This window comes from Amphiura filiformis, chromosome 8, assembly GCF_039555335.1.
Source record: "Amphiura filiformis chromosome 8, Afil_fr2py, whole genome shotgun sequence".
NCBI classification, from domain to species: Eukaryota; Metazoa; Echinodermata; class Ophiuroidea; order Amphilepidida; family Amphiuridae; genus Amphiura; species Amphiura filiformis.
In genome coordinates this window covers 69,085,447-69,106,658 of record NC_092635.1, presented here as the reverse complement: position 1 = coordinate 69,106,658, position 21,212 = coordinate 69,085,447, and the positions used below count along the sequence as shown (strand labels likewise).

At 34.3% G+C, this 21,212-nt stretch overlaps 1 protein-coding gene across 1 annotated transcript in view; it reads left to right on the top strand.

Annotated features, from left to right (window-relative positions):
* Window positions 1-21,212, top strand: part of LOC140159395 (uncharacterized) — a 31,412-nt gene that overhangs the window by 7,742 nt on the left and 2,458 nt on the right. The window contains exons 6-9 of the mRNA XM_072182855.1: window positions 5,824-5,894; window positions 11,931-12,037; window positions 15,143-15,207; window positions 15,635-15,726. Coding sequence (XP_072038956.1) covers window positions 5,824-5,894; window positions 11,931-12,037; window positions 15,143-15,207; window positions 15,635-15,726 — 335 coding nt within the window. The remainder of the gene's footprint in view (window positions 1-5,823; window positions 5,895-11,930; window positions 12,038-15,142; window positions 15,208-15,634; window positions 15,727-21,212) is intronic.

The window sequence follows — 21,212 nt, the reverse complement described above, 5'->3', positions numbered from 1 at the left end:
ATAATTTTAACATTTAAGGCCAGAGTAATGGAAGACACATTCGTCCACGCCCGAATTTGAGATTTCTTGATATTTATCAACACTAAGGGGCCGTCCATAATTTTCGCCATTTTTACTTACGTACAAAGCGTACGTAAGGGGGAGGGAGGGGGTAAAAATCCTAGGCATGTGTACGTAAGAAAATGGCGATTTGTTTGAGTAATGAAAAAAATGAAAGTGACAAATTATGGTATTTTATGGGGTTTTTAATTATGTACTTCCAAACCTAAAATTGTTCATTTTGTTTTAACAATTTCTATATAACATGCCATTGAGTCTAATATGCACAGTAGTCCTATTTTAAATTATGCTTAATACCAAAATGCATTTTAAAAACTATTTTCTATCTGCTTTTGGACCAATGGCAGCAAAGGCTCAAGTGTGGATTGTCACTGGTGCGACAAAAGACATGAAACCCTTAATTTGCAAGAACATACACCAAACATGCCAAAGGGATGTCTCCCTGGTTCCCCCATATATGATCTGATCCCGGGGTTCTTTAGTGGAAAAGAGAGTATTGGATGTTCAGCAGATTTTGGGGTGCATTAGTCATTTAGTTTAGATTCGGGCTGCATCTAAAGGGATCTAAAATGAGCGTTTATTATGCTTCGACAGTATTTTTTGTAGACATGAGAGCACCTCAGACCTATCGAATTGCATTCTGAATACTGAAGCATGTCTTTCTGATATCAAATAATTTTCATTTTTGAAAATCACAATATAATACAAATTTTATGACAAATTATAAAAATTTGATATTTTTCAAATTTTTGAAATATAACAGTCCTCGAAGTAAATTATATAAATCTAATGATATATTCTTAAAGTGTATGTAGCAGGGAGGAAAAGCTGACGGTCAATTGAAAATTTGACCTTTCATATTGAAGATATGGATTTTTTCCCAAAAAGACCTATTTTTGTTGGTGTTTTGGGAAAAAAATCCATATCTTCAATAATGAAAAGGTCAAAATTTTCAATTGATCGTCGGCTTTTCATCCCACCTACATACACTTTAAGTATAAATCATCAGATTTATAAAGTTTACTTCAAGTACTATTAAATATCAAAAATATCAATTTTAATGATTTGCCATAAAATGTGTATTAAATTGCGAATTTCAAAAATCAAAATTACTTGATATCAGAATGACATTCTTCGTATTCAGAATGCAATTCGATATGTCTGATGTGCTCTGATGTCCCAAAATAAATACTGTCCAAACGTTCATACCCCAGCCCTTAAGTTTTCATGAAAATATGGTTTAAAAAGAAATTTTTTTTTTCAGTATTTCTCAACTTATCTGTAAAAATATTAATCCAGAACAAACTGTACTCCTAGAACACTAATATAGCCCTAACCCTACTCGAACCTTGAACCTAAACTATAGCCACAACCCCCAACCCAACATCTCAATTTTGCTATTAGTAGTACTCGTGGAAATCCTTCGCCATTTTATTTGTACGTAACTCGAGGGAGGGAGGGGGGTAAAAAGTTACGTACGCTTTGTACGTAAGTGAAAATGGCGAAAATTATGGACGGCCCCTAAGATGTATTCTTTCACTTGAAACTGATAAAATACAACTTGTTAATATTTACACATATTTTGCTTGATTTATTTCACTCTTTTCAACTCTAAAAAGTCACATGGCTCAAGACAGCTTAGTAAATTGGCGGAAATAATGAGTCAGAAATGCGCTTGAATCGCGAAATATTGTGATTACGCGCGCGATTCGTGTCGCGTGACGCGTCGCAACTCTGCGCGTATGTCCAACGCAGTCAAGGCGCATTCGGTATGTTTTTAACGCCGGCAAATGCGGTGTAAACAAAACACAAATTTGCAGTCAAAATGCCACTTACATTTTTTAATTATTTTGAATTTTGGCGCACTAAAAGCAGACATTATAAATTCATTGTTGCAAAAAGATGCATATTAAGAACATGCACCAGGTACAGCTTTTTTACAAGCGTGGAAGTCTTGCCGTTTTAAAATATAAGGACATTTTGTGCATAATTTTGAAAGTTTTTTACTAAAACATCGATTTCTCAGAGTTCACTTTTGACAATATTGCACGATTTTTGTGACAAGATAACTCGAAAAATATGCAAGAAAAAAGGTAAACTTTTTTCACTATTGTTTAGAGTACATCAAAATCTAGGGAAGGTTTTCTCATTTTTCAAAATATTTGTTTTAAACAAAAATATACACCATTATGTGCAATTTTAGCTGAATAGAATGACAAAATTGCTTTTTTCACATGTTTTTTGCAATATTTCGAAAAAAGAGACGAATTTCAAAAAAATTAAAAAAACCTTTCCTAAGTTCATGTCTCTTCATTAAAAGCTAACTGATTTTTTTTACTCCGAACTGATTTTTTTTTATGTTGTCACAAAAAAATTTGGGTAAAAAAGTTATTTTTTGTTATTTTATCAAAAACTCGCGATTTTGGAAAAAATCTGACGTCACCATGGGATTCCTTGACTCATTTCCTTTCCAAAAATGTATAGTTTTATATACTTTGGAGATACAATTCAGAAATTATGATGCTCGAAAAGGTCCATGCTCTCTCCCATTACTCTGCCCTTAATGTTATTTTTGATTTCATTGGTTATGAAAAAGTATAGAAAATGTTTTTTACCAAAAATTAGAATGCATAAACTTGAAATTAGATTTTGTACAAGTCGTTGGGCTTGATTGTCACAGCATACGAAAAATGCCTTAAAAATGCATGTTTTGCGGGGCCCATATTTCCAAAAATTGACCAAATATTAAAATTTGACTTTCATTGCGCTTAGAACTAACTAAATGATTTGGATTTTATTTATCATTCATTTAGAAAAACAGGATAATAAGTTTTTAATCCAAAAAGCTGGGATCACTGAATGGGCCTGTAATGTGTCTTTTTTTTGGTTATTATTTTATGTACATATAAATATGTGTGGATAAATGTACACCTATTTAGTGTTTGGGCTTCCATAGCCCATTCATTCATCCAGAGTTACTTGATGAATGCAATTGTAGCTTGTTTTATATTGTAATTTTGCTCGATATTGTGCTTTATTTCTGGAATAGGGAGTAACCCTGACCCTTATCCTAACCCTGGAATCACAACACAAGTTACTAATTGAGGAGCAACTTTGTTATCACTGCCACTGACCCCAACTTAACCATAATACCAACCCTAATCTTTTAATCCTAACACTAATGCTGCACGGTTTCATACTTTCTGCCACTTGCCGCGTTATGCTTCATCATGCCGCTTGAACTTTTCTGCAAGCAGATTGGCATGCCGCTGAGTAGCAGAGGCATGAGATGAAAGCCAATTTTGCCGCTCAGCACCGCCAAAATCATTTCCTGTACACCAGAGCAGTGCTGCTCCCGAATCGATTTGAATTCAACTACCATTTGGGCAAAGCGGTTGAGTGATCCCATTATCTGGTCACCGCTAGCATTTCTGGTGCTATTGGGCAGTGAAGCAAAATCTTTGTCAGAGCAGCAATGCAGCAAGTGGCAGGAAATTATTGAACCAGCATAACCCTTGTCCTTGCCCTAAACCTTAACCCTAATGCTAATTGTAACACTAAACCCTAACCACAATCCTTATTTCTTTTGGTTTGGTGGTGGCAATAATCAACTTGATCCTCAATGGCTTGATGAAACCTATATGCCTTTTCAAATCGGCAGTTTCTGCCAGTGATGCCAATGCCGCACCTTAGGCGCAAAATTGGACTACTTGGCGATCACTTGCCGCTACTCAAAAAAGCATGCCGCTACTTGTCTAAAATTGGGCTACTTTTGCCAGTGTCAGGCCGCGGCATTAATTTGATGTATTTTCCTTTCAAATTAGCCGATTTATAAAGGTTTTGAGTCTTTGAAGCTCCAAATTGCAACTACAGTGGGTTTTGTGACCATTTATTGATCGGGCAGTAACTTCCCATTAAGTACCGGAAGTTTCAAAGTCAAGTGCTTTTCCACCCAATTGGGTGATTTGCTTTCAAAATTTGGCTACTTGAGAATCGCGGCCTGGCGAGCAAATGCGCCACGCCTTGGTGCTGAAAAGTGTTGGCAACACTGTTGTCTGCCTGTGGCAAATTGAGTTACTTTTAGGTGACACTTAAGGGCTGGGGTATGAACGTTCGGACAGTATTTATTTTGGGACATTAGAGCACATCAGACATATCGAATTGCATTCTGAATACGAAGAATGTCATTCTGATATCAAATAATTTTGATTTTTGAAATTCGCAATTTAATACACATTTTATGGCAAATCATTAAAATTGATATTTTTGATATTTAACAGTACTTGAAGTTAACTTTATAAATCTGATGATTTATACTTAAAGTGTATGTAGGTGGGATAAAAGTCGACGATCAATTGAAAATTTTGACCTTTAAATATTGAAGATATGGATTTTTTCCCAAAACACCAAAAAAATTAGGTCTTTTTGGGAAAAAAATCCATATCTTCAATATGAAAGGTCAAAATTTTCTATTGTCTGTCGGCTTTTCCTCTCTGCTACATATATTTTAAGAATATATCATTAGATTTATATAATTTACTTCGAGGACTGTTATATATCAAAATTTGAAAAATATCAAATTTTATAATTTGTCATAAAATTTGTATTATATTGTGATTTTCAAAAATGTAAATTATTTGATATCAGAAAGACATGCTTCGTATTCAGAATGCAATTCGATAGGTCTGAGGACTGAGGTGCTCTCATGTCCCACAAAAAATGCTGTCGAAACGCAATAAACGCTCATTTTAGATCCCTTGAAGGGGTGTGTTACAATATTTTCATGTTCTGTTTTCTGTCTTACATTGAGGCCTACCATTAAAACAATATGTTTCCAAATTATGAGTTGTATTGCTCCAGCGGTTTTGAGAAAACGTGTATAACAGTGGCCCATAGGATAGTACATGTACACAAGGGTGAAAATAAGAGAGCTTGAACCAGGGGCAACTTAGGCAAAAAGTAGCCCCTAGTTCACCAAGATTTGGAGTGAACCAGGGGCCATGCACTTTGGATGAACCAGGAACCACTAACCAGTGGAAAAAATAAGGAGTGATGGACCTGGGGCTACTTTTACATAAAAATGGCACCTAGTTCAACAACTTCAAGTCACCAAGGGGCCAATAAAAATAAAGATGTGCTGGATGAGTTGAATAAGCACTAGTTGCTTTGAATTTGATATTTTTGGTTCGCTATTCAGGGGCCAGTTCCATGAGAAAAATGTCCCCTGGTCAACTAAAATTGAGATGTAACCAGGGGCCATTTCATAGTTTCTGGGGGCCAAATGGCTCCCATCTCCCACTTATTTTCACCCTTGCATGTACATGTACTTCCGGTGTGGTAGCTACAATTCACTATGTTTTTTTTCACACCATCTAAACAAAACATCTCTCAGGCATTAATTTTACTGGGGTATTGAAAAAAATATGAGCCTTCTTATGACACCAAAATCTCAGTTTTGATGAAGAAAAATGGCGCATGAGGCTGTTGATCGGGTCAAGGACCTTTAAGTTAAGAAATACAATGAATACTGGAGTTTTCAAATTTAAATAAAAACATGTTACATTTGCTCGAAAAAAAAAAATTCATCTGCTAAAATATTTGTACAAAATATCTCTGCATATCTGATTAAACAATTAACATATACAAACAATTTACTGGAGCTGCACATGTCATCAATGGCTGTCAATAATTTATATTATCTCAAATAAATGACACCACAGCAACTTAAACAAGTTATTCTTTTTGTTCCTCTTATATTTACAGGTTTAAAGTCACATATACATTAACACTGAAAGAGACAGAATTTGTGATGGATTTTGCAGTTGAAAACAAAGGTGAGATTATCATCAAAACAAACATTTTATCCTGACAGAAACAGATATAAACAAGTCATGAAAGCACAAGTGTAGGTGCGTGCCCAGGTGGTGTCTTATGGGAAGGCTGAAGGTGAAGGGTTAAACTCCAAAAACATGAAAAATCAACTTATTTTGTAATTATTAAGCTATTTAAATTTAACAGAAAAATTTATCATCAAAACAAACATTTTATCCGTACAGAAACAGATATAAACAAGTCATGAAAGCACAAGTGTAGGTGCATGCCCAGGTGGTGGCTTTGGGGAAGGCTGAAGGGTTTACTCCAAAAATCAATTTATTTTGTACTTATTTGATTTGTTCAAATTTGACAAAAAAAGATCAAAAACCATACTATTTGTCTGGAATTTTAAATTATTTCTGTTCAAAATGAAGGTAAATTTGACAAATTCTGGACAGTTTTCTCAAAATTTGCTAAATAAAACAATATTAAATAAAGCACTTTCGTAGATTTTTGAGAACATTTTGAAAAAGCATTTCTTCTCTTGAAATTTGCACCCCAAATCTAAACTGAAGTTGGGGAGGTTTAAATTGGCTGGATTAGGCTGATTTTGCATGAATTTTGAAAATTTAATGCTAATGCACTTTTTCAATTGAAATCCATACACCCACTATGGAAGACATGCCTTTAATCACCCACACAGGGGGTGTATATTTCAAATTGAGTCACCATTTGAGATTCATGGAAGTTTAAGGTTGGTCTTAACCCTGGAATTATGGAAACTATAACTGCTAAATTGTTGGTCTAAAGTATATAAAAGTATACATATTTAGAATGGCAAAGACTTGATAAATTCATCTGTGAGGTTACAATTGGGCCGAAATGCTCATTTTGGCCCAAAATCCTAAAACAGTTTTTTTAGCCCACTTCTTTTTTGTTCAACATAAAAAAAAAATATTGGGCCAATTTGTTTTTTATTAATTTTTAAAAACTAGATAAAAATATCTAGGAACTGTGTTTAAATTTTTTTGAATTTTGACCAAAGTCACCAAATGTATTTGAAATTTAGGTGAAAATCAGGCTTTTTTATGATTTTTTTTTAATTTAGCATTTTTTGACAATTTTTGGTGCAAATTTCTCAAAGTTGGTCAAAATTCAAAGCCCAGCAGTGCACATAGGCTCCCTTGCCATGATATAGAAATCATGCACAGACAGAAAAGCCCCCTCAATTTCTACAAGAATATTTTCATGAGGTGAAATATGAACTGTTCCAACTTCCATTCAACTCGGCAAAGCCTTGTTGAATGGAACAGTCCATATTTCACCTCATGAAAATATTCTTACCATTATACTCACAAATATTCAATATTTGTACACCATTGAAATATTTTGTACTTTTAAATGTGGTGCTTCATTTCATTATATATGAATAGTATGTACTAGCTACATTGGTTCTTGAAGTTCCCTTCTAAGATTTTGCCAAAATAAATACTGTCCATGTGCATCAGCACTCCATGTTAAACAGTGTCCATTGTTGATCAGTTGTTGTATCAGAGGAGACCGCCTATCATATGGGATGTCCTCCAGAAATACAAAGATCAGGGTGCTGTTATCATCTCTGGTACTTTGCCATTGCTCTATGTCACTCAGTTCCGTATAGCACCATCTATCCTCGGCAAATTGAAGCGAGAGTATCACAAGTATTTTACGGCTGTTTTGAATGATTTGAGAAAAATCACTGCTAGTTCCGTCAAGTGAATCTACAACTCGGAGGGAAAGCTTAAAATGCTCTGCAATATTGGGTAGAAGTTCGCCATCTATCCAGTCTTGATCTACTCTATGGTAGCTTACATATACGTCATATTGGGGCACCGATGGGGGAGGGACCTCCTCCTCATGGTCATCGGTATCAGCGTCGTTGATGAGACGGTTCTCGTCTTGCCTCCTTTCCTGCTTGCATATGTGATATATTATCATAACTACACATATGATGAAAAGTAAGCTGCAAGAAGCAGCTACAGTGATTTTTATCCAGTTCTGCTGATCAGGATTACAGTCCAAATGTACATCAGTAATGCATAACCCATATGGCCAGTCACAAAGGTAACTTTCATCATAATTCTGAAGATATACAATTTGGTCTTCATGAATCCACTTGATGAATGCTTTGTTATCACAACTACAAGATAATTCATCATACGTTAAATCTAGATTAACTAAGGTAGGATGCTGCAGTAACGCTTCTGAGATTACCGAGAAACTATCATCACTCCCCATATGACTCAAGCTCAAAATTTCTAAACGAGGTAAATTGTCCAAATTAGTAATTTCTTCATTGTATCCTCCGTATGAGTTCATGTAACTGTAATTAAGAAATATCAGATTGCTGAAAACTGTGCCGTTGAACAACATTGGATATGAAAATTGATTGTTACTGACATCAAGATATGATAGAAAAGTCAAGCTGTTCATGAATGTGGTCAGTTTTGCAGTGACATGTGCGATGTCATTGGAACCGATATCCAGAACCTTCAGGTTAGGTATGTTGAAACTAGTCAGCGTCCTTTCAAAATCATAATATATGTCTTTCAGATACAAATGTTCCAAAGTAGGTGCATTGAATTGTTGAAATCCTGTTTGAAAATCGGTGTGACAGAATGAAAGATTCAGTGTGACGAGATGAGGACATTCAACAGTCTCAGCGGTTGCTATAGCATAGTCAACATCATAATCATTTCCTATCTTACTAGCATCCAACATTGTAAGATTAGGGAACCTCTGACACAATGTTGTGATATTATGCCAGCTGAAGAGATATTTAGACTCCCTCATGTGTAACTCTTTCAAATTTGGCAGCATACATGTATCTGGTATAGAAATGCTATAATCTGTTACATCTAAGGTTTGAAGAGAGTACATTGGACATAGGTCACTTTCAAATTGATACGTACTGGGGAAATCATAAGAAACATTCAGCAGTTGCAATGAATTTTGGGCTGATAAACTCAAGTTTCCTACCATATCACCAAAAGATGTTATATGCAACTCTTGCAAATTGTACAAACCTCTGAAGGTTCCTGTGGTAGTGGCAAGTCTATGATAAGTATTCCCACGTAGACGTAATACCTGAAGTGTTGGAAACCATTGAAATGGTGAACTTTGAAAGGAAATTTCATAATAATATAAGGGGTATGTACTGATATATTGAAGTTCGAATACATGCAGTGATATATTTTTCTTAGCTAATGGTTCAAATGTAGATGAATTTATATGTACTTCACTGTAGTGCATACTATCTGGAGAGAAACTCAGGGACAAATTCTGAAGTTGTGAGTTTGAAAAGTTTAAAGCTTGCATAGCCGTATCTATATCTGGATAAATATCTACATGCAGACTGGTGAGATTTCCAAGTAGCTCATACGAAATATCTGGTATGTGATGGTTTTGGTCAGATGTCGGATAAGATGAGAATGGATGAGAATAGCGAAGCGATTGCAGAGGAATGTTCAAGATACATTCATCGTTGATATCAGTGCGGCTATCGTACAGTTCCAAAGTTTTCAGCGCTCTTAGTGAACAGAAGTCATGCAAGTCATAACTTGGACATTCTGATTCTACTGGATAGCATACATCCCACACTTTCAAGTGTTGTAGCTCACTCAGATCAGTGAATAAACTCGTCATCTTATCACAGTCATAGAACCCAGTTAAGTTGACTTCTAGGTTAAGCAATGAAGTGAGATGAGTAAATGGGGCTGCAGTGTCTGTTAATAAATCGTGGTCAAAGCTAATAGTGATATCCAGTAGGCCATTTAGTCCAACAAAGCCTGCAGCACTCATAGTGTATATGGGATTGCCAATAAGCTTGAGTGTTTGTAGATTACTTAATCCCTCAAACGCCTCATCTTCTATTCGGTATATATCATTAGAAGATAAATCCAGATGTAGCAGGTCGCCAAGTCCACTGAAAGCCGTATGATTCACAACAGTTATATTATTTGAGGACATATCTAATCGAAGTAGGCTCCTGAACTGGACAAAATCGGGGACAGCAAGCAGCTGATTATGAGATAAGTCGAGGAACTCCATGCTCGTAGCGTTGACATGAGATAATGGCGGCATACAAACTAGCTTCCTGTGAGCACAATCCAGATTGGTGTAGTCCCATACTTTACACACAAGATTTCCGGCTGGGTTAGCACATAACATTGGCTTTGTTCCAGTATCCACTGAATTCAGTGCATACAGCAGGAATAAACAGACAAACTTCCACACAAATGGTTTCTGAGCCATTTTGAATGCGAGTTGCTAGGATATTTTCATTTATGAGAGCAAAATGCCCCAGAGAACGTTGATATTGCATAAAAATGATCTGTAGTCATGTGATTGTGAACTATCGCACTTTTTTCCACTGTACTGGAACGTATTGAAAATAACTTCTGTGCAGGTTGAAGGTTAGCCACCAGGAAGTGAATTCACTATATAGACTATTGAACATTTGCAATAAATAGAAACTAATAGGTCCTCTACATAATGGGTATTTCCAGTTATACGGTAAAGCATGATATTTTCGCAGCATTAAAATTTCGCATTTTGGAGAGAACCTGTTTCTGTGACATGAATTTTTCGCAAATTTGTACATTTGTAAATCTTCCTTAAAAACACATTTGTTTACTCTAGCATTTTGTGACAATTGATTTATCTCATGTTTTACTTTGTTCATTTATATCACATGCATAAATTGTTTGTAGGTTGTATTGTGTAGGTATTGTTTGTTATTTGTTTATTCATGTTTTAAGCGCTAAGGGACTTCGGTGTAAAGCGCTATATAAGAGTCGTATTATTATTATTATTATTCCCCTTAAGGTAGACTATAATCATGTGCATGAAAATTTCGCAAATATTGACTGCACTGGCTAAATCACAAAATTTTCATACGCGTGAACATTTCATGTTTACAGTAGAAATGAGGTATATGCTCGCGATTCCAGAAAAATACAGCACTGATTTTTTTGGAATTAAAAAAACTTCTCTTGTTTTGCTGAAACATAGCCAAATCCTAATCCTTAAGTAAGTTATAACTGACAATAAAAGTCCAATTTTATTATTTTTGCAATGAGAGAAAATGGGCCAAAAATTTACCATTTTGCATGTTTCTTTACAATTTGCATGTTTCTTTACAATTTGCAGAAAAAATTCAAAGACTTGGCACAAGTCTAAGCATTCAAAATTGTGAGTAACGGGTATGAGTTTGCTCATAATTTTATGTTAATTTTGATAAATGGTTGTGCTCCAACCAGTTATTATTAGAAAATGTGTTTTCATAAAATTGGAATGCATAACCTGAACTAGTCTTTAGTGTTTGGGCTTGATTGTTACAAGTATAGGTATACAAAAATACCCTAAAATGCATGTTTTTAGTCCTTTTTTTTTCTTCAAAAGATGACCAAATATTAAAATTTGACCTGCATTGCCAGTTAGAACCAAGTAAAGGATTAGGGTTTAGTTCTGTTTCATTTGGCAAAACTGGCTAATATTTTTAATTAAAAAAATAGTGCTGTATTTTTCTGGAACCAGGAGTAAGCATTGTTGGTTCAGTATGTGTGAAAATGCAACTTTGGACTTCCTGATCACAAAGAGTTAATCTGTTATCTGAGCATAGTGATATAAAAGAAATATGTTCATTTCCAAAACAGTTCAAAGGTCATGTGCTACCATACATGGTTTTTTTTGGTTTTTTTTAATTTTTGGAAAACATGCCAACTTGTAGATGAAGAATTGAACTTTTGTTCACAACATAAAAAGTAAGCAACTTTATGTGTTGTGAACAAAAGTTCAATTCTTCACTTCAAAAATTGGTCAAGGGGAAACCTTGGTGTGGGGGAAAGTGAAGTGGAGCCACACAGGTTTTTTCTTAATCTTAACCCTTAAATCAGGGGATGATCCAAATAATCAAATTTACAGTGGTCTATCTTTTGTTTCATCTGTTTCCAGGTATGTAAATGATGTGCTTGCTATCAGTAGTAATATATTGTCTTGGTTTTGTTGATTTGTAGGTGACCAAGCATTTAGTTTCACCGCTCTACTACATACCTATCTAAGAGTAGAAGATGTTACCAAGACAACTGTATCAAACCTGAAAGGACTCAATTATGTGGATAAGGTGAGATGAAGAAATCAAACTGACTGGATTGAACAAATAAACAAATCAAGTAGTATTTATTTGTCTGTCCAATTAACTTAGACACCTAGTTTTTGTTACTTATTTGAAAAAATATACACTTTCAAAGAAAGTCATGAAAGAAAGGTGTTAACATTCGCTGAGACCTAACAGGATTTTTGTGTTTCCAAAGCATTGAGTGAGAGTTTACCAGAAATTCTATTGAAATTGGAAGGTTTTTCTCAACACTTTAAAAATAATCCGGTAGAAGTTGGGTACCATTATTTTGGAAGGTCTCATTATACATATTTGTAGGTATGGCGATTTTGGATAGTGAATGGATAAATAGTAAATTAATTATACTCCTCACCAAAAACATTTTATAAAAATGAAAAATATAATTCAGGTCATAAATGCAGACAGTGTTTCTAATTGGCAGATATTTATTCTTAGTGTATTAACTCAGTGATCCCAGCTGTCCCTCAACCAATTACAACAATTCGGTAGCGGTATTTGAATCTTCTTCTGTGCATGCTTTTGGCTTGGCACAATTCTAAGAAAATACAAATTGTATGCCATATGAATGTTCTGATGTTATTGGTGAGGAGTATAATTCACAATACACTCCAGACGCATAGTAACTTGCCCTATCATTTGTTATAATGCACCAACTGTGACATCTTTTGAGTTATAGAGGTTGTGCATGAAATTATTGATTGGCTCCAAACAAAGGATTTGAACCGGTGTCCTTCACGAAATCATGGCACAGTGTAGTCCATTCAATCAAATATTGTCATCAACCTATTTGATCGTAGTGTATTTGTTATGCGTGTGACGACCTCTCGCGGTAAGATTGCAAATATGCTTTTGTTGAATACATTTGAGTAGACCGCCATTATTGTGAATTAGTAAAAGGATCAAAGAAAAAAAGGGTGGAATCACTGATCAATATGCATGATTACAATGTTCAAACACCCCTTACTGTAAATAGATTATCCCATCAAAAGTTTCAAGTCATTAGGAATATTCGCTGGACCCAGATATCTTGCTGTAAATTGGTCAAAATTGAATAAAAGTAGACAAGGAAGAATATTTTTATCGCTTTACTGATAATTTCTGTTAGGTCTGACCGTGTTTAGCCACTTTTCTTTCATGACTTTTTGCCAAAGTGAAAACTTTTCGAAATATATCCTAAAAACCGGGTGTCTAAGTTATTTGGACAGACAATAGTGCACATTATGTTTGTTGCTTCATGGATTCCTGTTTTATGTAAGACAAGTTGCTGGGAACACATCTCCTTCTTCCAACATACACAGTGGCGTAGCCAGCTCTTTTTCAGAGGGTGGGCAAATGGGGGGGCAAGACAAATGTTAAGGGGGGGCAAAAAGTACAAGAAAAGGCCTAAAAATCTTAAATATCAGGGCGGTCACCATCCCACGGGGGGTAGATTGGGGCAAAACTTTTCACAGGGGGGTAGCTGCACCCTGGCTATGCCACTGGACATACAGCAACAGACTGGAATAAATTACATGGGGACATCACCATTTTGGACTCTATCAAGGGCAGAATTAGAAATTAAAATTAAATGGGGGTATGTCATCAGCATGAGCACTCACTGTTGACAAAAGTACACTTAACCTGCCAACTCAACCAAGACAATACAAGGCATGGGCAAGCCCAGTTGAAATCTACACCCCCTGTAACATAACCTTGAAATCTCCCACACAGGGGGTGTAGATTTCAAATGGAGTCACCCATTCAGGTAACCCCATTTGAAATTCACACTCCCTGTATGGAAGATTTCAATTGGACTAGCCCAATTAATGGGTCATTCTTCGTTAAGGTGCACAATTGCAGTCCCTCCACTTTCAGGAGTCATAACTAAAATACGAAACATGATTTCGAATTTTATTTTTTGCAGTTGTTTAGTATTGACATTCCTTTTATATCTCAAAACATCAAATTATTAAAAGAAGTTCTTATTTTCGAGAAAAAATCTTATACAGGGTGTCACAACCCCCAAAACCCCATGTCCCGATTGGGGTCATCAAAATTTTTGATGCTGATATCTTTTAGTGGATAACTTCAGCATCGTAAAAACACAGGAATGACAAGTTATTTATTGTATATTGTAGAAAAAGTTATTGTAACACATCTCTCATAGCCAGGAGTAAAAATAATTTCACCCTATATGTCTAAAATTTCCTGTCCCTATGTCTGCGTCATCTACCGTCACGAAAATTTAGAAGCGCCTGGAGAAAAATACTAATTTTGTAAGGTCATTTATTTGACCAAGAGAGCACAAGTCAATATGCAGTAAATTCATTTAGACATTTTGTCCTCATGTTGGCGCAATAAATTCATCAAAACTATAACCATTTCTTCACTCATACGGGTGGGTACCTTTATTAATCATCATCTCCGAATGCTTCTGATACCTAAAATGTTCGCATTATTTAATTAACTTTTTTCAAAATTGCAACAGTTGTACGTTTATTTCTATTCACCTCCTTTATTGACCATGTACATGTTATAGTTGTACCACTAGGGTCGTAAGTTTGATAATTTCGTAATATACCATCACGTCATATCCGTCATAATTTTGTGACGGATATGACGTTTGGGGGTGATTTTCACTATGAGATAATCATTTCCGTCACATGACGGAGATGAAACAGCAGAATTTCCATTCCTTGACATCATCTCCGTCACTCTACAGATAATGCCCTGCTTTGACCTTAAAACTGGTCAAATGGAAATGTAATGATATGTTGCATAATCTTGGTTATACTCCCTTCCTCTGTAGGTAAAAAACAAATGTTCAATGTGCGACACATTTTTGGTATCAGTTGAACTTCGTTGCAATTGTGACGGAGATGACGACGGTGATGGAGATGATATTAGCTGCAGAAAAAGCCAAAAAATTACATCAAGCTGCTAATAAAGATTGAGCCAAACACTTTTTTACTACACTGGAGACATGTCTCTTTCTTAATCTGTAAAAAAATTAACAGAAAAATTATTTTGAAATGTCTATTTTCCAAACCTTCAAACGTGCACCTTACCGAAGAATGACACATATATCCATTTGCATTCTTTTTGCTCTAGGTGAAAGGTGGTGACATGTTTACAGAAGACAGGGAGTTGGTGTCTTTAGCTGAAAACTATGATAGGTAATCAGCTGGTTTTTTTTGTTTTTGTTTTGTTTTTCAAAAGTACACATGTTACAAAACAAGATGGATGCAAAATCATTGTATTACATATTTAAATCTTCAGAACATATCAAGCTGCCCAATACAAAGAGGAACATGACTTACACAGAAATGCACAGATCTTGCACATGTATACAGGGTGATGGTCATTACCTAAACTTATTTAGATCATACTTTAACTTTAGTTAGTGATCATTTAGAGAATGACAGAACATGATTTGCACAGGGTGTATGTGATAACAAAATTTAATAGATTAATTTTTTATTATAACGCAATTATAATTCAGTTGAAAATGACAATAGTCTTACAAAGACAAGCCTTTATTTCATTCTGAAGGACTGAAAATGAGAGAACTCATTGTATACTTTTTTATAAAATCATTTTCAGGGTGTACCAGAATACTCCTGATGAACATGTGGTCATGGATGGAGAATCTGGTAGAACTGTGATTGTGAAGAAGACTAATTTTCCTGATACAGGTAAACCATTATTTACATCTAGACACAATTGACCTTTTCGGTAAATCCCACTAGCCTTTGCGGGTAGACCTGAGATGCACATCATTTAGCGAAGATTGTTACTGCACATTTGAAAGCTGTGTGATGTGTGCACAGAAACTATGTGCACATTGTCATGACAACATCACAGCCCGGGCATCACAGGTCTACCTGCAAAGGCTCATGGGATTTACTAAAAAGGTCAATTGGTATAAAATGGTGGTTTACAGGTTCAAAATTTGGAATTGGATTTGTGAAAGAACAGATGAGACAATATGGTAAATCTGCCATTTTGGTTTGTCATGCCTGGAGACTGAAATAATGTACCTCTAGCATTTATCAATAATTTGCATCCGAATTTGAGCGCTACAAAGCTTTGTGCGCATTGCACTTAGCATACATTACTGGCAAAATACATAAGATGCACAATGCAAACAAGCATGCACTTTAAATCGAAGATTACTGGGCACCAGACCCATAGCCACAATTTTTTGTGGGGTACGGATTGTCCCAATGCAGACCTTTTCAGGAGAAATCTTCATTATGACCAACAGTAGACCTTTATCCCTTCTGCAATTGATATTTGGATCCTATTTTTTAAAACAAATTATCCCTTCTGCAATTGATTTTTGGATCCTATTTTTTTAACAAACTTCACAGAAAGTTGCATGATTTGGGGTATAGTTAAATCATTTTTTTTAACATTCAGATTAAGGGGGGTGTGTGTGAAATAATCTTGAGGTACACTATTTTGCACTCTATGCGTGACACACAAACATGGCAGAGTCCATTCTCTTTGGGTCCAATCTCATTGTTTTAAATTGAATTAATTACTAAGAGAAACAAAAAGTCATGGCAGTTATGTGCTTATTTGCTTATGAAGAAAATCTTGAAATTTTCAACAAGGAAGTGACTTTCTGGTAATATTTGTGCAAGGATTTGGTTGAGAGAGAGGGTAAAAAAACAAAAGCTTGTTGGCTCAACATATCTAGGGGGTGCATGCAAGAAGGCCTTTCTGCAATACCTGCCTTGTAGACATTTGATAATTTCTGCTATATTTCTATACATCTAAAAATATGACTATTGGCAGCTATCGCAGATGGTTTAGCCTTGCACTATTAGTACAGGAGCAGCAACCTCAAAAAAATGACTTCGTTCACCCTCCACTACATACAAGGTTTGACACCATAGGTAGTTAGTATGGACCCTCTAGATCACTGCTAGGTAGGTAGTGGACTCAAATTGTGGTATCACTTTTTTTTACAGGTCATTTTATGTGTGGACGTATAATCGCATAAAATCACCAAAAATAGGACAAAATTAAGGGGTAGGGGAGATATAAATTATCATAACTCAACTTTTACTCATAATAATGAATTTATTTTGGTATGAATATGTAGCTAATTGATTGTTCTAACTGCCTAGTATTATTTGAAAGCAAACCTAGGTTTCATTTGATCATGATTGGAAGTGGCCAGTCCATACACTAGTGAAAAATCAGATTTTTCACAACAATGCATAGTGGGTGTTTTGTGACATTGGCTTCAAATTTTACTATTGTGCCAATTTCTATTTTCAAAATTAATTAAATTTCCTTTTTTTAATTTTGTTTTTAATATCAAGCATATCTAGGCAAACTTTGATGTTCTGGTTCAAATATTTATGTATGTGCATGTTTGCTTGCATGTTGGTTTGTGTTGTGTGGGTTTGGGGTAGGCGTGTGTGGGTATGTGGGGGTGGGTGCGGGGTGTGTATAGGGTTCAGGGTTGGGGTGTTTTACATGTTTTAATATGTCACTCGGCTGAACTATATAAGTTCTATTAACAAAATTTGTTTGTTAAGTTGCCATTCATGTAATATTTTGAATATTTATATGTGAAGGGATAGATCAACCGCTGTTTGTCAGGAAAATAGACTGAAAATGTTTAAAAAATAGTTACTTTTCCACATGTAGCAGCGTGTGTAACAATATTAAGGGTAGGGGAAATATAAACCATCATAACTCAACTTCAACTCATGATAATGAATTCATTTTGGAATTAATATGTAGCTAATTGATTGTTCAAACGTGTTAGTATTATTTTAAAGCAAAGCAAACATTAATTGTCAGGTAGATAGCCATAAAATGTGAGAAAAGGTTACTTTTCTATGTATGATCATCTCAAATATGGCATTATTAAGGGGTAGGGGAAATAAAAACCACCATAACTCAACCTTTACTCATAATAATGAATTCATTTTGGTATCAACATGTAGCTAATTGATTGTTCTAACTTTCCAGTATTATTTTTAACAGAAAAACCATAAGATAGACATAAAATATGATAAAATGTTAATTTTCCAATGTGTAACAGCGTAAAATTTGACAATATTAAAGGTTAGGGGACGTACAAACCAACGTAATTCTCGACATTTATTCATTATAATTCATTCATTTTGGCATTAATATATAGCTATTTGGTTGTTGTAATCTTTTAAAGCAAAATAACCAATAATTGTTAGCTGGAAAGACATAAAATGTTAAAAAAATTTCAATTTTTCATGTGTAGTACCGTAAAATATGACAATATTAAGGTGTAGGGGACATTCAAATCACCAAAACTCAAGTTTTACTGATGAAAATGAATTCATTTTGGTAACAATATGTAGTTAATTGTTAGTTCTAACTTTCTAGTATTATCTAAAAGCAATTAAACCATTAGTTGTGAGGTAGATAGACATAAAATGTATGAAAATGTTAATATTCAATGTCTAACAGCGTAAAATATGACAATATTAAGGGGTAAGGGGACATACAAATCACCCAAACTCAAGTTTTACTGATGAAAATGAATTCATTTCGGTATCAATATGTAGCTATTTGATAGTTCTAACCTTCTAGTATTATTTTAAAAGCAATTAAGCCATTAGTTGTCCGGTAGATAGACATAAAATGTATGAAAATGTTAATATTCAATGTCTAACAGCGTAAAATATGACAATATTAAGGGTAAGGGGACATACAAATCACCCAAACTCAAGTTTTACTGATGAAAATGAATTCATTTTGGTATCAATATGTAGCTATTTGATAGTTTTAACCTTCTAGTATTATTTTAAAAGCAATTAAGCCATTAGTTGTCCGGTAGATAGACATAAAATGTATGAAAATGTTGATATTCAATGTCTAACAGCGTAAAATATGACAATATTAAGGGTAAGGGGACATACAAATCACCCAAACTCAAGTTTTACTGATGAAAATGAATTCATTTTGGTATCAATATGTAGCTATTTGATAGTTCTAACCTTCTAGTATTATTTTAAAAGCAATTAAGCCATTAGTTGTCCGGTAGATAGACATAAAATGTATGAAAATGTTAATATTCAATGTCTAACAGCGTAAAATATGACAATATTAAGGGGTAAGGGGACATACAAATCACCCAAACTCAAGTTTTACTGATGAAAATGAATTCATTTTGGTATCAATATGTAGCTATTTGATAGTTCTAACCTTCTAGTATTATTTTAAAAGCAATTAAGCCATTAGTTGTCCGGTAGATAGACATAAAATGTATGAAAATGTTAATATTCAATGTCTAACAGCGTAAAATATGACAATATTAAGGGGTAAGGGGACATACAAATCACCCAAACTCAAGTTTTACTGATGAAAATGAATTCATTTTGGTATCAATATGTAGCTATTTGATAGTTCTAACCTTCTAGTATTATTTTAAAAGCAATTAAGCCATTAGTTGTCCGGTAGATAGACATAAAATGTATGAAAATGTTAATATTCAATGTCTAACAGCATAAAATATGACAATATTAAGGGGTAAGGGGACATACAAATCACCCAAACTCAAGTTTTACTGATGAAAATGAATTCATTTTGGTATCAATATGTAGCTATTTGATAGTTCTAACCTTCTAGTATTATTTTAAAAGCAATTAAGCCATTAGTTGTCCGGTAGATAGACATAAAATGTATGAAAATTTTAATATTCAATGTCTAACAGCGTAAAATATGACAATATTAAGGGGTAAGGGACATACAAATCACCCAAACTCAAGTTTTACTGATGAAAATGAATTCATTTTGGTATCAATATGTAGCTATTTGATAGTTCTAACCTTCTAGTATTATTTTAAAAGCAATTAAGCCATTAGTTGTCCGGTAGATAGACATAAAATGTATGAAAATTTTAATATTCAATGTCTAACAGCGTAAAATATGACAATATTAAGGGTAAGGGACATACAAATCACCCAAACTCAAGTTTTACCCTGTTGAAAATGGAATTCATTTTGGTATCAATCTGTAGCTATTTGATAGTTCTAACCTTCTAGTATTATTTTAAAAGCAATTAAGCCATTAGTTGTCCGGTAGATAGACATAAAATGTATGAAAATGTTAATATTCAATGTATAACAGCATAAAATATGACAATATTAAGGGGTAAGGGGACATACAAATCACTCAAACTCAAGTTTTACTGATGAAAATGAATTCATTTTGGTATCAATATGTAGCTATTTGATAGTTCTAACCTTCTAGTATTATTTTAAAAGCAATTAAGCCATAAGTTGTCCGGTAGATAGACATAAAATGTATGAAAATGTTAATATTCAATGTCTAACAGCGTAAAATATGACAATATTAAGGGGTAAGGGACATACAAATCACCAAAACACAGGTTTCACTGACGAAAATGAATTCCATTTTGGTATCAATATGTAGCTACTTGATAGTTCTAACTTTCTAGTATTATTTTAAAAGCAACTTAAAATTCATTAGTTGTCAGGTAGATAGACATAAAATGTATGAAAATGTTAATATTCAATGTCTAACAGCGTAAAATATGACAATATTAAGGGGTAAGGGACATACAAATCACCAAAACACAAGTTTCACTGAAGAAAATGAATTCCATTTTGGCATCAATATGTAGCTATTTGATTGTTCTCATTTTCTGGCATTATTTTAAAAGCAATTAAGTTTCCCACGAGGGGTTGAAGGTCATAATGGGGCCAATACTAAAAAATTATCCTATCATGTTGTAATGTTGTAATCTCAAATTGTTCCTCTCATCGCTAAGAATTAAAAAAAAGACAATTGTCATAGTTCTCTGAAGCTTAGTTCAGGGGTTATAACGTCGAATATATCAATATCATAAATAAAGGTCAAATTTTTAAAATGGTCCAATTGCACCAATTAACGTAAGAAACCTCAATCGTATACTACATTAAAATGTTGGTGCAACGATTTGTATTCCTGTGTTCCCCTTCACAGTTAATGCAGCCAAAGTTGAGAAATGGTAATATTTCCCCTACCCTTAATATTATCATATTTGACACTGTTACACATGGAAGTTTTTTCTCACATTTCCTTTGTATCTACATAACAACTAATGATACCAGAACGTTCGATGAATTCATTATCAAGAGTAAAAGTTGAGTTATGGGAGTTTATATTTCCCCCT